This window comes from Pelobates fuscus, chromosome 2 (genome assembly GCF_036172605.1).
Source record: "Pelobates fuscus isolate aPelFus1 chromosome 2, aPelFus1.pri, whole genome shotgun sequence".
Taxonomy (NCBI): Eukaryota; Metazoa; Chordata; class Amphibia; order Anura; family Pelobatidae; genus Pelobates; species Pelobates fuscus.
This window is the reverse complement of record NC_086318.1, coordinates 90,806,654-90,820,780: the sequence shown is the minus strand read 5'-3', so window position 1 is coordinate 90,820,780 and position 14,127 is coordinate 90,806,654. Positions and strand designations below refer to the sequence as shown.

The window sequence follows — 14,127 nt, the reverse complement described above, 5'->3', positions numbered from 1 at the left end:
GTGCTGGTCCTCACCAGATTTCGACCTCCACTAGTATCTCCTTTTCTCCCCTCATGATGCTCATCCACTAACTTGGCCGCTTCCTCGACGGTGGTTGGCTTCCTATCCCGGACCCATTTTCTGGTGTCTGCAGGTGCATGGTCGAAGAACTGTTCCAGCAAGAGGATGCCCGATACATCCTGAATGCCCGTTCTGTATAAGAGTCTCGACTCATCTTTCATAGCGCTCAAAACTTTTTTCTGTAGGTCTCTGGGGTCACAGCATACCTGGCTAACATAATGTCTTTTACCCTGGCGTAGTCATGTATGGCTGCATCAGGAACTGCTTGGTACGCCTCCGCTGCTTGGCCCGTGAGCTTGCTGCTTAGGATTGCAGCCCATTAATCTGGTTCCAGACCCCCCAAAGCGCACTGACGCTCAAAATACTGTAAATATGCGTCAATCTCCATCTCTCCATCCGAAAAAACTTTAAATGCAGCATAATTATTTTTTCTCCACTGCCCTCCATTTATAGATCCAGACAACGAAGCAGTGTTCCCTTGGCTTTGGCTCGCCTGTTGGGCTCTGCGTTCTGCGCCTAGCTGAGCCAGGACTTGCGCCACCATCTCTGGTGGGGGGTTTGGACCAAATAGGTTTAGCCTGCACATCACGTTCTGCTGGAACTCTGCTTCATCCCGGCTGACATTTGCCGCGCTGCTGGTTTGGTCATCCTCCATCAGTTCTGCTATGAGTGTAGCCCTGTTTTTGTTGCTTGCCACCTGACCTCAGGCTTCCAGCAGATCCTTTAGCGTAGTCCATTTTAGTTTCTCGTACTGCTGGTCCATTCACCAGTTGTCTTTAGGCGTCCCATTCAATCCCATCGCTTGCCACCAGTTGTTAAGAACCTCAGTGGTTATGGTACTGAGTTCTTCTATTCCTTTCCCAATAGCTGAGCATAAGTGATTATAGCTGCAGTTAGGGTGTAGAGGAATAGTAGAGTTGAATGCAGCTTCCATGACGAATCTTGCCAGAAATTAAAAGGTTACCCAAGCATGAGCCTAGACTTCATGAAGGGTTCAACAGGAATAATGTTTTATTGATGCCACACTGGCTTTTATGGAAATCCTCCTGCAAATGGACCTCCCACAGTAAACAAAAGTGACAACCAATCATAGTACAGATTTACAGTAAAACCCTCCCTTCCTCTGCCTGGGAGATAATGAGATAAGTTAAAGGATAACCCAATTATCTCCAGGCAAAGGGCACACAATTTCCCCAAAACTTAGAACACCCCTTTATACACATGGTATCCCCACAAATCATGTCCCCTGATAGCCCTGATCTGGGAGACCAACATATTCAAATTTCACCCAGATCGGTTCAGGGGTTCTCAAAAAGTATGGAAGTCTCATGAGGCTCCTGCCCAAAATAGTTCCATGAGTTCGGTGTGTGCGGTCGGTCAATTTTGAAAAAGCCAAATAAATGAATAAACCCATGAACGGAGCCTCCTGGCTCATAGGAGCGATTGATCCCTGTGTTTGTGGGAACCAAACTACCGAACGGCGCTCTCCTGGCTGTTCGGCAACAAAAGGAACCAGGCGTTCGTATATTTTCAGCGGTGTTCGGGAAGTCGAGTGTACGATTTTAGTTCCAGACACTCGACGACCAAGTCCCGCTGCCTCCTTTCAGGCAAACAAGATGGCCGCCGTTTTCTCTTCCATGTGGCATTCGACTATACAAACGGCGGCCGCCCAGAGAGCACTTAATAGACGGTTCCCTTTGAAGATAATGAGCCAGGAGGGTGGTCGGTGTTCGGTAGATTAATCTACCGAACCAGTAAATACAAAATAACCGAAATAAAGCAGAAAACACCGAAATGAAGAAGAAAATACCGAAACTGAGTCTATTTTCTTCACAGCAAGTATGTGTCAGTGTATTTATATGTGTGTATCCGTGTGTTTTAAAGGAACACTATAGTGTTAGGAATGCAAAGCTGTATTCCTAACACTATAGTGTCCCTCTTCCCCCGTCCCGTCCTCTCTGCAGGTTTTAAAGCCATGCCTAAAAATTTCCATATGTAGATGGGAAGTCGAGCCTAGATTCCATATAGGGAAAAGGTATTGGTGCTTAAAAGTATTACTAGTCAATTGTGTTGTCTCTGTTCTGTTCGCCATTTAACATTATAATTTCTATAAACATTAAGGCATTTATGTAAAAATCTTTGTTTCATTTGCTGTTAAAGTCCCCTTAATAATGTTATAAAGCTCTCCATAATTTGTTGATGATATATATATAAAAATGCTAATAATAATAATAATAATATATAAATATATAGTGACATGGGAAAACGTTATTGAACTTGTTAAAATTGCAATACTATACACACGTATTTAATAGATATGTAAGACACTAATCCTGTAGATTTCCAATGTGCTTATTCATTATCATTTTTGTGCAGAGGTTGGTAAGATACTAAAGAAGATCAACAAGGTGATTGTTGCTAAGAAGAATAAAGACATTGTCACTATAGCAAATGCTGTGTTTGCCGACGATGGTTTCAAAGTGGAACCTTTCTTTGAAAATAAAATTAAAGAAGTCTTTCACGGTCAAGTAAAAAGCACTGACTTCCAGGATAAGGACACAGCTGCAGCCGCGATCAACCACTGGGTGAAAAATGAGACAAAGGGTGAGTGTTCAAATACACATACATTTTTGGACATTCATATTGTGAATCTATTGGAATTTCTCACAAATATAACTTTGGCGTGTTTGGGCTGATAGTATAACCCTATGATATGATGTATTTTAATTCACTTTTTATGTAATAAATTGAATGAGATAGATATCTGTCATAAATCTCATGTCGACGGTTTCTTTAGTAATACTTGGACAAAGTTCCCATTTCAGTCTTTACCTAAATTGCCAAATGCAGTCACAGATTTTCCAACAGCCTGTAATGTTCACACTTGCTCAGATTTCTTTCATACAATCTTTATTGAGGTGTGACTTTTTAATTGTAACATTAAATCAACTCTCAGTCTGCATGAGTAATGGGAAAAAAAGCCAATATGTGATATTAACAGTTGTATAAACTAGTCGCCCTCAGTTTGCATTCTTATAGTTATTTTCATATCACTGTAATATCAAACTCAGATATCAGCTTTCCATTGGGAACATCTATTTAAACCTAGATTAAAAATTGTTCCAACCTTTCTTCCTGGATAGATAATACAAATAACCTATTCTAAAAGTTTTCCTGTTACTTCAGGCTTTTCAGAGAAAAGGCAGTGTTTACTTTGCTCCCTAAGGAAACCTCCAGTGGCCACTCCTCAGATGGCCACTGTAGGAGCTTCCTAGGGCAGTGCTGCACACTGTGCATCACTGATGTTTAGCATCTCCACCCTCTGCATGGAGACACTAAACTTTCATCATAGAGATACATCGATTCAAAACATCTCTATGAGGAGATCCTGATTTGCCAAGCCGGTTGCCCTGCCTCCGCCCCGCCCCCTTGACAATCTCAGTCAATCCAAATAATTTCCTATGGGAAAGCATTGGATTGGCAGAGATGATCAATTCTAGTGATGTCAGCCAAGGAGGCAGATCAGGACCAGCGCTGGCAGACTCACGCAGCACTGGAAATAAGGTAAGTTTTCTTACCTTTTAAGGGTGGCAAATGAGGGCAAGCCACCTAAATAGTGGTTTTAACACAGTAGGGTCAGGAATACACAATTTTGTATGTTCCTGACCCTATAGTGTCCTTTTAAATTATCACAATCACTGCAGATAAGATTTTTTCCTTATCAAATTCAACAAAAGAACTTGATAAACTAATTACAGTCCTTTTCAACAAATTAATTATAAAATTTAATCCTTGCAATGTTTTCAAATATTGTTTATCGAAGTTTTAAAAATTTTACAACAAAAATAATGAAACATACTTTTCGGGTGGAGGCAAGGAGAAACTTGGAAAAAGAGAGGGGTACCCATCCATAATAAAGTAAATTAACATAATATTACATTAACATTTTGTTGTGCATCGCATTATCATGACAATGAATTTAGATTATAAATGATACGTTCTTAAAATGCAATTTTTCTATTTATCCCAACTGTGTTGAAGTTGCATAAATAAGTTTGAGTTTTGTCTATATGACATTTTGTGCATTTTATTTTCTAACACCAGATTCAAAACTTCTTTAGGGGGTTGGAGTATTAGCCGATTTCCAGTATTGTGGTAAACACGAGGTAGCAGCAATTATGATGTGGCCTATGGTGATTCCATCATTTTTGTTAACAGATTCCGGGAATTGCTTAAATAGCGCTAGTTCCGATGTTAATATACTAATGGATGAGTCTACTTTCATTATTCGTCTATGAATTTCCTTCCAATAAGTCCCTGCAGTCTGACAAATTAAAATATCTACACTGATGCAATTGCAAAGACTGCAAGATCGCCATCTTATTTGTTGTCAACCTTCCACTCTTGGTATATCAATCCTGAGATTGTGTGATTAATGACAAAGACCAAAGTTAATTCTGCTTTTAAGTTGATAACAATTTTTATCTATGATGATATCACTGGTAAAAAATATTTAAGACATATTTGGAATATTATCCAAAAATATTATTGAAAATAAACCCTTAAATGAGCACTATAGGGTCAGGAACACAAACATGTATTCCTGACCCTATAGGTTTAAAACCACCATCTAGCCATCCTTGTCCCCCCCATGCCTCCCTAAATATTGAAATCTTACTTGTTTTCAAGTCTGGAGCTGCTTGCATTGTCACAGTTTCCTTTAGATCTGCCCACTGCCTGCTGATAGCAGCAGAAGTGGTAGCCTGATCCAATCACAATGCTTCCCCATAGGATTGGCTAAGACTGACAAAGAGGCAGATCAGGGGCAGAGCCAGCATGATTCAAACACAGCCCTGGCCAATCAGCATCTCCTCATAGAGATGAATTGAATCAATGAAACTCTATGAGGAAAGTTCAGTGTCTGCATGCAGAGGGAGGAGATACTGAATGTTTGGATGCATTTTAGGTAGCCATGACCCAGGAAGGATCTCTAACAGCCATCTGAGGAGTGGCCAGTGAAGGTATCACTAGGTTGTAATGTAAACACTGCATTTCTGTGAAAAGACAGTGTTTACATCAAAAAACCTGAAGGTAATGATTCTACTCGCCAGAACAAATTCAATAAGCTGTAGTTGTTCTGGTGACTATAGTGTTCCTTTAGTACTTACTTGAGAAACCATTATGAAAGATCTAAGCCTGTTTGGCTTGCAAAATTAGGTTTTGTTCACACCATATATTTTGTCATCCTAGGAATGATTGAGGATTTGATATCGGCTGAATTACTGGACAGCTCCTTGACGCGGTTGGTTTTACTCAATGCACTTTATTTTAAGGGACTGTGGAAGTCTCGATTCCAGCAGGAAAACACAAAAAAACGCACCTTCCATGCACCTGATGGCAAGACTTACCAAATACCAATGTTGTCCCAGCTCTCTGTATTCAGAAGTGGTAAGCGTAAATATATTCTATGGTTGGTGAAATTTGTTTGTTTGCAGTATAGTCTTTCCATTTTTAAACTTAAATCAGTACATTTATTTTTTAGGATCAGCAAGTACCCCAAGTGGTCTCTGGTACAATGTAATAGAGCTTCCCTATCACGGTGGGAGTCTAAGCATGCTAGTGGCTTTGCCCACAGATGAGAACACGCCACTATCTGCCATCATTCCCCACATTAGTACAAAAACTCTCCAGAGTTGGATGACTATGGTTCCAAAGAGAATTCAACTAATTTTACCCAAGTAAGTGACTTTAATGTATATTTTGTATATTACATTCATCTTTATGTTAACACATACACATATATGATAGCATTTAAAAAAAAATGTAAAAAATAATAATGCAGATTTACTCTGGGTACTGCTCTTCACATTTATTATATTTATAATATATTTATTTTTAATGTTCGATTGTTATTTGGTCTATTTAAATTCAAGCCTCCCTTCCCCTATTTAAATTCAAGCTCTCCCCCCCCCCCCCTCTCAGGTGGTCTGAGCCAATCACAATGCTTTCCCATAGGATTAGCTGAGACTGTCAAAGCGGCAGATCAGGGGCAGAGCCAGCACAAGCCAAACACAGCCCTGGCCAATCAGCATCTCCTCATCAATGCATCTCTATTAGGAAAGTTCAGTGTCTCTATGCAGAGGGTGGAGACACTGATCGGCAGTGCAGCACTGCCACAGGAAGCACCTCAGGAGTGGCCAGTGGAGGTATCCCTAGGCTTTTTCTCTGAAAACACTGTTATCAGAGGGAATGGTTATACTCACTAGAACAAATACAATAAGCTGCAGTTGTACTGCTGACTATAGTGTCCCTTTAAGGTATGCACATAGGTAAAAGAAAACAAACAAAGCTAAATAAAACAAAAACCATTAAGTACGCAAGCCAAATATAAAGAACAGCTGGTTATACAAAAACAAACAAACCCAAGAAAACCCCAACCCCATAAAGGTGAAACAATATGCCTAGGTTACACAAATTATTGCAAAAACAGGTTACAGTTGTACCAGACAGGGAGAAATGGAAATTATTAAATAGAAATTGGGTAAAATACGAGATGAGGATATGCAGGATAGAATCAGGGCCGGTGCAAGGATTCTTGCCGCCCTAGGCAACATTCTATTTTGCCGCCCCAGGCAACATTCCATTTTGCCGCCCCCTCATGAATGCAACTACATTCCCTCAGAGGTTTATTCACTTAACTCTGAATTGCAGTGAAGAGACATTTAGGGAAAGAGAAGCACTGAGGAGACATTACAGGGAAACCATAGTGCCAGGAAAACAACATTGTTTTCCTGGCCCTATAGCTTCCCCCTCCATCAAGTGCACCTCCCCCCTCGTGATGCAGAAGGGGTTTTTAACTTACCTGGGTCCAGCGCTGATGTCCCTCAGCACTGGCTCAGGTCCGCCGTAGCTCCTCAATGGCCGCGCTCACATTAGGATTTCCCCATAGGAAAGCATTATAAACTGTTAAAAACTGCAATAATTACCTTTGCAGTGTAAGGGCACTGGGATAGTGCATACAGATCACTTCAATCAGTTGAAGTGGTCTGGGTGCCTATAGTGTCCCTTTAAGTGAAAGCAGGCGCACAGAGAGAAAGAACGGATACAGCCTGGGGAGACATTTAGGGAAAAGATAGAGAGACTGTTGAGATATTTAGGAATCATTTTAGGAGAGAAACATAGTGAGCACACATTTAGGGAAAGAAAGGGAAATACACACTCTCACTAACACACACACTCACTGACATACAGATTGTCAGTTACACACTCTCACTAACACACACAGAGTCACTTACACAGTGTCACTTGCACTCTTACTAACATACACACACTCTCACGGACATACACACTGTCAGTTACACTCTCACTAACACACACACCCAGAGTCACTTACAGTGTCACCTGCACACTCTTGCTAACACACAGTGTCACTTACACACTCTCACTAACACACACTGTCATTTGCACACTCTCACGAACACCCAGCCACCCAGAGTTACTTACACACTCTCACTAAAACACACTGTCACTAACACAGACAAAAACACACACCAAGAGTTACAGACTCTCACTAACACACACTGTCACTTGCACAGTCTCGCTAACACCCAGCCACCCAGAGTTACTTACACACTCTCACTAAAACACACTGTCACTAACACAGACACAAACACACACCAAGAGTTACACACTCTCACTAACACATTCACTTAAGAGTCACTTACACATTACACACTCTCACTAACACAGTGTCACTTGAACACTCTCACTAATGCACACAGTGTCACTTACACACTTTAACACACACACACACTGTCACTGAAACAAAAAACTAACCACTTTACTTAAAGTCACACATTATTAACACACACAAATACAACAATTTAAAACATACACACACCAATTTACAACCATGCACACAATAAAACATCCTCTTTAGCCTGCCATACCTGGGTGCTGCGAAGAGTAGAAGTCCAGTCTGCAGGTAGCTGCTCTGTTCCTGGTAGGGGGAAGCAGGAGAGCCGTGCACTGTGAGCACAGGCTGCTCACTGTTCCCGTTAGAATGCTTCCTGTGTTCACAGGCAGGGGGTAGCCAGGATACTTAGTCACATCACGGCTTCCCCCTGCCTGCAGGAAGCAGCGTGCTCTGCTCAGGTGCAGGTGCTCCCCAGCAGGTGAGTGGCTGCTCTGGGGGGTGGCTAAGGAGCCGCTCATCAAGAACAGCATCCCCAGACAGCTATAGCAGGGCAGCCCACCAGGAAAGCTCCCGGTGGGCGCCTCCCAGAGGCCGGCGCCCCAGGCGAATACCTTATTCGCCTTAATGGTAGCACCGGCCCTGGATAGAATGTTATGCTTGTCCTTCTGAAGGCTCCCTGCTGCTTATGACAGTTATACAGCTGATGTAGCTCTGAATCCTGTGCGGTTCTGTTGCAAGATAACTTTTAACTCAGACTGGTAATTATGGCCTTATGGTGATGATGCAGCTTTTGTAGCTCTGAGTCATGTGCAGACTAAAATAATATTTGGGCTTGTTTTTTTGTATATTTTATCCTTCATAATTATACGGATAGAGGACCAGATATAATGTTGTGTATACTGGAAACCTTTTTTAATGTTCTAATGCTGTTATTATCTCTGCAGGTTCACAGTTGAAGCTGTGACGGATCTGAAGGGGCCTCTGAAAAACTTGGGCATTACAGATTTGTTTGATTCATCTAGGGCCAACTTTACAAAAATAACCAGTAGGTCTTCTCTTGCAATATTTAAGCTAAATATACAATTGAACACTTGAATAGCTGCGGTCCTCCTGCTTATATCTCCTGTGACTACTGGCATGTCGTCAGCATAGCCAGGGGAACCCAATTAACAGGTCTGTCCTAGCACAGTACATGAGTTTAATTTGGCACAAGCTCGAGTAGGAATATTATTCTGATATATTATTTAGCGTGGAAAATATTGCGACAGAAACTATATATTTCTAAATATATCGTAGTAATGTATTTTTGTATTTAAATATTTTTATAAATATAATTTGTATTCCTTGTCTCTGTGATTTGTTGAATGGACTCTACTACTTCAGCACAATCATGTGGAAATCGGTATTCAGAGTATATATGTATGCGGGGGACCAGTGTTAGAAGAGATGGAGACATTGAAAGCATATGAATAGCAAAGATTCTATCACATTGGTAAAGATGCTAAGTACAAATGGGGCTTCAATACTAGAGCCAGATTTTGTAAAACTAGAATGTATGTAGCTTAAACAATTCTCCAGCATTTGGAACCGACTGTTATATCAATAAAAAAACACTGGCCTTTTTTTTTGTAATATTTTTAGATAAGCATTTTTAAATGTTCACAATCATCTGTTTTGATTTATCTACAGTGATTCCCAAAGACTTTAACGGTAACTTCTGTAGATAAATCATTGAAATTTTTTTTTTTCTTTTTAAACATAATGGAATAATTTGTGATTCTGATACCAACAATGTCATTTGAGGCCACATTAATACAAATTTCTTGTTTTGGATGGAATACTCTGAGTACTTTGTGATTTTAGAGTCTTTGTCACCTGAAATATATCTGTATAAAACATTTTCCCAGCAGTATAATATTCTATTCATCCGTCACAGTGATAAGAGTAGACACTACACTTGATCTACCAAAGTTGAAGTATGTTTAGCTGGAGTTACCACTCAAAGATCTGAAAGTTCTCCAAAGTGGAATCACACTTTTCAATCTTCCATATCGAAATATAGCGTAAGAATTAAAAAGACTGTGCACTTGTTTAGTAGCTGATATACTAGCATAGTCATCGACAATTATCACATTCTATTTACAGAGTTTTAGTAAAATCTAGCAGATGCTAACTTGATCATCATTCTCAGTTAATAGACCTCATAGGAAAACGGCCAAATTGCTGTTGACTGGAGTGTAATTAAACCTTTACCTTCGAAGAAGCCATAAACTTGTAAGTAAACAGTAACCACATAGGTGTGAAAGCTATAACCCATTCCTAGACAAGATTGCTATAACCCATTCCTAGACAAACTTTCTTTAACTTTACAATACAATCTCCTCAAGGATATCGTTTTAGCCTTTTTAGGCACCGTCCTGCATATTATATAGAGCCTGGGACGGCTCTAAATCCTGTGAGTTTTACTCTACATAAGGGGTCTATCATTATATATATATATATATATACATTTTGCATTATGTTATGTTATTTGTGTTTTTTAGATTGATCCCGAATTGGCATTTCATTTACTGGTGCAGTATTTATTCTGATGCCATATTATGACCTATTGATCTTGTCCACCCCCTTATTTTATGGAAAAAAAAAAAAAGAATCCTTAAAAACTTACCTTGAATTCAGCACCGTGTGAGGTCCTCCTCGCTTAGTTTCTATGCCCCTGTCTGATGTCACACCACAACATCTGTGGTCAAATCAAATGCTTCTCATAGAAAAGCATTTGAGTGGACTGTTTCACCAACTCTAACTTAATGCGCATGCTCTGAGCCAGTAAGTGTGACGTTGTGCTGACTCTTCTCTTTCGTCCAATCCAATACCCCTCATAGAGGACCGTTGGGGACAAACAGCCCAGGCGTGCTCAGGGCAGCACTCCTCCAATGGAATAGCTGTGAGAACCGAGTTTGACTTACTTCTCGCAGTGTAATTGCCTCTAGTGGCTGTCAGGAGGACAGCTACTAGAGTTTTGTTTAACCCTGCAATGTAAGCAGTACCTTACCTACTAAACAGCAATATTTTACATTACATTTACAGGGTTAAAACTAAAGAACGACTGCACCCAGACCACATTATTGAGATTACGTGGTCTGGCTGTCTTTATTGGTCCTTGAATATTAAAGGGCCAGGCTAGAAACAATAAGTACTAAATGCCACAAGTGAAAGGTGGCCTGTCAACGCACTACTGTGTTTTCTGTGCATTGTATAAAATCATTTTAATTTAGTGGGTTTGGCAACATAGCTAATTTCACAGGTAGTTTGCACATTTGGATGGCATCATTGGGAAAATAAGATCTTTTTTTATTTTCCATGGTAGCTTTACAAAATTTGAAATAAGTAACAATGAATCATAGGTAGTTTTACCGACAGAGAGATATGTAATTACACATAACAGCAAAAAGTTGCCGAGGGCCTTGCCGATAGACTTCTATTAGAATGAGTAATACAGGACTGTGGTTTGTAGAGCGAACTTGTGAATGATCAGTGAAGGATATGAGTGTTAGATGATTTGGGACTTGCATGGCATTAATGGGAGCATTTTTAATCCCCAAATCAGGATCAGAGAGCCTTCATGTTGGCAATTTACTACAAAAGGCTAAAATAGAAGTAAATGAAGATGGCACCAAGGCTGCGGCAGCAACAAGTAAGCATTGAGTAAACTATGATTGTGTTTATTTCTATTCCTTATTTTGTTCCTGTGATTATGACCACAACTTAGTAAGCTTTCAAAATGATTCAATATTGTTAGAAAAACGTTCCAAATGATTTATCTACAAGCATCCCCATGGACTTCTGTAGACATATCACTTGGAAAGTTTTTCTGACATTATTGAATCATTAGAAAAGCTTATTAAATCGAGACTTTTGTTTGAGGAATACGGAGAACAGGATCCATTTTACCATAATAAATGTTGTAATTAATTTAAAGGATTCTTGGATTTTCCTTACTATACACATATTTACAGTACTATCTCTTCTGTTTTATTAACAGGTGCTATTTTGATAGCAAGGTCATCTCCTCCATGGTTTATTGTGGACAGACCATTTTTGTTTTTCATCAGACATCATCCTACAGGTGGGTAACTGGTACAGAACTTCTAGAACTTATGAAAGTTGTTATACATTTAGTTTTACATCTTATCTGCAGTGAAAACAAGCACTGCAGTATTGGAGCCTACTCCAGAGTAAGCTGAGATAGACGGCATTGCTGTCCTGTCCCAACACTCCTTGATTGACCGTATAAGAACTGCAGGGTTGCAAAATCCATGCAGGTCATTTCAGAAGATATTAAAGTAGAATATGTTTGGAAAAACGTGATTTGAATATGAATATGTTTGGAAAATAGTGATTTGGAATAGATTGATTTAAAAATATAGCCCCCCAAATGTGTCTTCACCTTTGTGTCTCTAGAGAAACCTTTTGAATTTCTTACCCCCTTTATGCCCTTATGTGTTTCTAATGCACGCTTTAGTGTCTTATCCCCCCTTTACCCCTTGTGTGTTTTACATCCCTCTTGTGTCTCTTACTCCCCCCATGTGTGTCTCTTACTCCCTCCTACCCTTTGTGTGGCTCTTACATCCCCTAGCCTAATTGTGTATCTTGTTCCCCCCCCAGCCTATTTGTGTGTCTTGTTCTCCCACCGATCCCTTTTTGTGTCTCTTTCCCCCTAGTCCATTTGTGTTTCTCTTTCTCCCAGTCCCTTTATGTTTTTTCCCCAGTCATTTTATGTATCTCCCCCCTAGGTTACTTTGTGTATCTTTTTCTCCCCTATCCCTTTGTGCATCTCTTCCATCCCTTCCCCAGTCCATATGTGTGTCTCATTCCCCCGTAGTCCCTTTGTGTATCTCTTTCTCCCCACAGTCACTTTGTGTGTCTCATTCTCCTCCCAGTCCTTTGTGTCTCTCTTTCCCCCTGTAGTACATTTGTGTGTCTATATCTCCCCCAGTCACTATGTGTGTCTCTTAAACCAATGCCCCAGTCCCTTTGTGTGTTTCATTCTACTGTAGTCCCTTTGTGTATCTCTTTCTCCCCACAGTCACTTTGTGTGTCTCTTCCATCCCTGTCCCAGTCCCTTTGTGTCTCTCTTCATCCCAAGTCCCTTTGTGTGTCTCCTTCTATGTCTCACAAGCACAGGTCAACAGATACTACTTAAATTCCAACAAAGGAGATTTAGCAATTAACGTGCTAACATAAATATCTTGCTTTAGCTTGTTTCATCTGCTCCTCTGTGGTCATCTTTGGTACTGCTATGTTTGAAAGTAATTTCTTTCATTTTCTAGGTGCTGTGATGTACATGGGACAAGTAAACAAACCTTAAGAGAGACACCAAGCGAGAGGAAGAATTTCTACACATGTCCTTCATCCTGACTTTCATCATTTAGATATTTAGATACATTACTCTAGTTTCTGTGAATTCTGATAACTTTTAAACAGAAAATATTCATTGTGCCTGTAACATTTGTTATTTTCTGATGTTTTGTATGATTTTTTGATAACTAATTTTGATGGTAGACCTTTTTTTCTTTTTTGGATGGTTTATAACTACTGAAAATTCTGTGTTTTTATTAAGGTATTTGTTTTAATTTAAAAAAAATGTTTTTTCCCCATTTTCAAATATCTTAAAGGACACTTGGTATCTTCAATGCACACAACAGAACTAACCCTTTGATTGCAGACTAGTTTGCAATGAATTGCCAAGGGTTACAATGTTCACTCTATTTTTCTTTTCACCTTTCACAGTATTTACAGTATGAGATTCTGTGTTAATGTAGGTCAAAACCAGGAAGACAATAAACTGGCTCACACTTATGATGTGAGGAAACATTTCGTATTAATATAGGCGTTGCAGTACATGGTGTTCTCTCTTGGCCTGTCTAAAGTTGGAGATTAGACTGTTCTTATAGTGCCTGTAACAAAGGATGCATGTGTTCCTTCAAATAAACCTTCAAAATTAACTCTTTGTAACAAACTTAAGAGGGCGTCTCATGGCTGAGGTGCATTAAAAATAAAAACGTGCTGAAAAGTAAAATTTAAGGATTCTTTTGTTGTTATTTTTCAGAAATGTCTGACATTTTCATTATAATATTTTACTTAATAGAAGGAAACAGATCAGTTGAATACGAAATAAAACAGACAAGTGCCAAGTTCTTTTTTTTGCTGAATTTAAATTAAGGCAGTACTGTTACTCGCAATGGGCCATGTGACACTCTCAGCCTTTCACCAGCACCCAAACCAATCCATCCTTTTCAGTAAAGCTACCGCAAGGAGAGAGGAGGCAGTGTGGAAGGAAGATACGTATATGACAAAAAAGTCAATGAACA

The 14,127-nt window shown here is 39.7% G+C and overlaps 1 protein-coding gene across 1 annotated transcript in view; it reads left to right on the top strand.

Annotated features, from left to right (window-relative positions):
• Positions 1 to 13,835, top strand: part of SERPINE2 (serpin family E member 2) — a 57,662-nt gene extending 43,827 nt beyond the window's left edge. Inside the window, exons 3-9 of the mRNA XM_063442461.1 lie at positions 2,437 to 2,664; positions 5,311 to 5,508; positions 5,603 to 5,798; positions 8,701 to 8,801; positions 11,364 to 11,450; positions 11,799 to 11,882; positions 13,087 to 13,835. Coding sequence (XP_063298531.1) covers positions 2,437 to 2,664; positions 5,311 to 5,508; positions 5,603 to 5,798; positions 8,701 to 8,801; positions 11,364 to 11,450; positions 11,799 to 11,882; positions 13,087 to 13,124 — 932 coding nt within the window. The 3' untranslated portion in view covers positions 13,125 to 13,835. The remainder of the gene's footprint in view (positions 1 to 2,436; positions 2,665 to 5,310; positions 5,509 to 5,602; positions 5,799 to 8,700; positions 8,802 to 11,363; positions 11,451 to 11,798; positions 11,883 to 13,086) is intronic.
• The last annotated feature ends 292 nt before the right edge of the window (positions 13,836 to 14,127 follow it).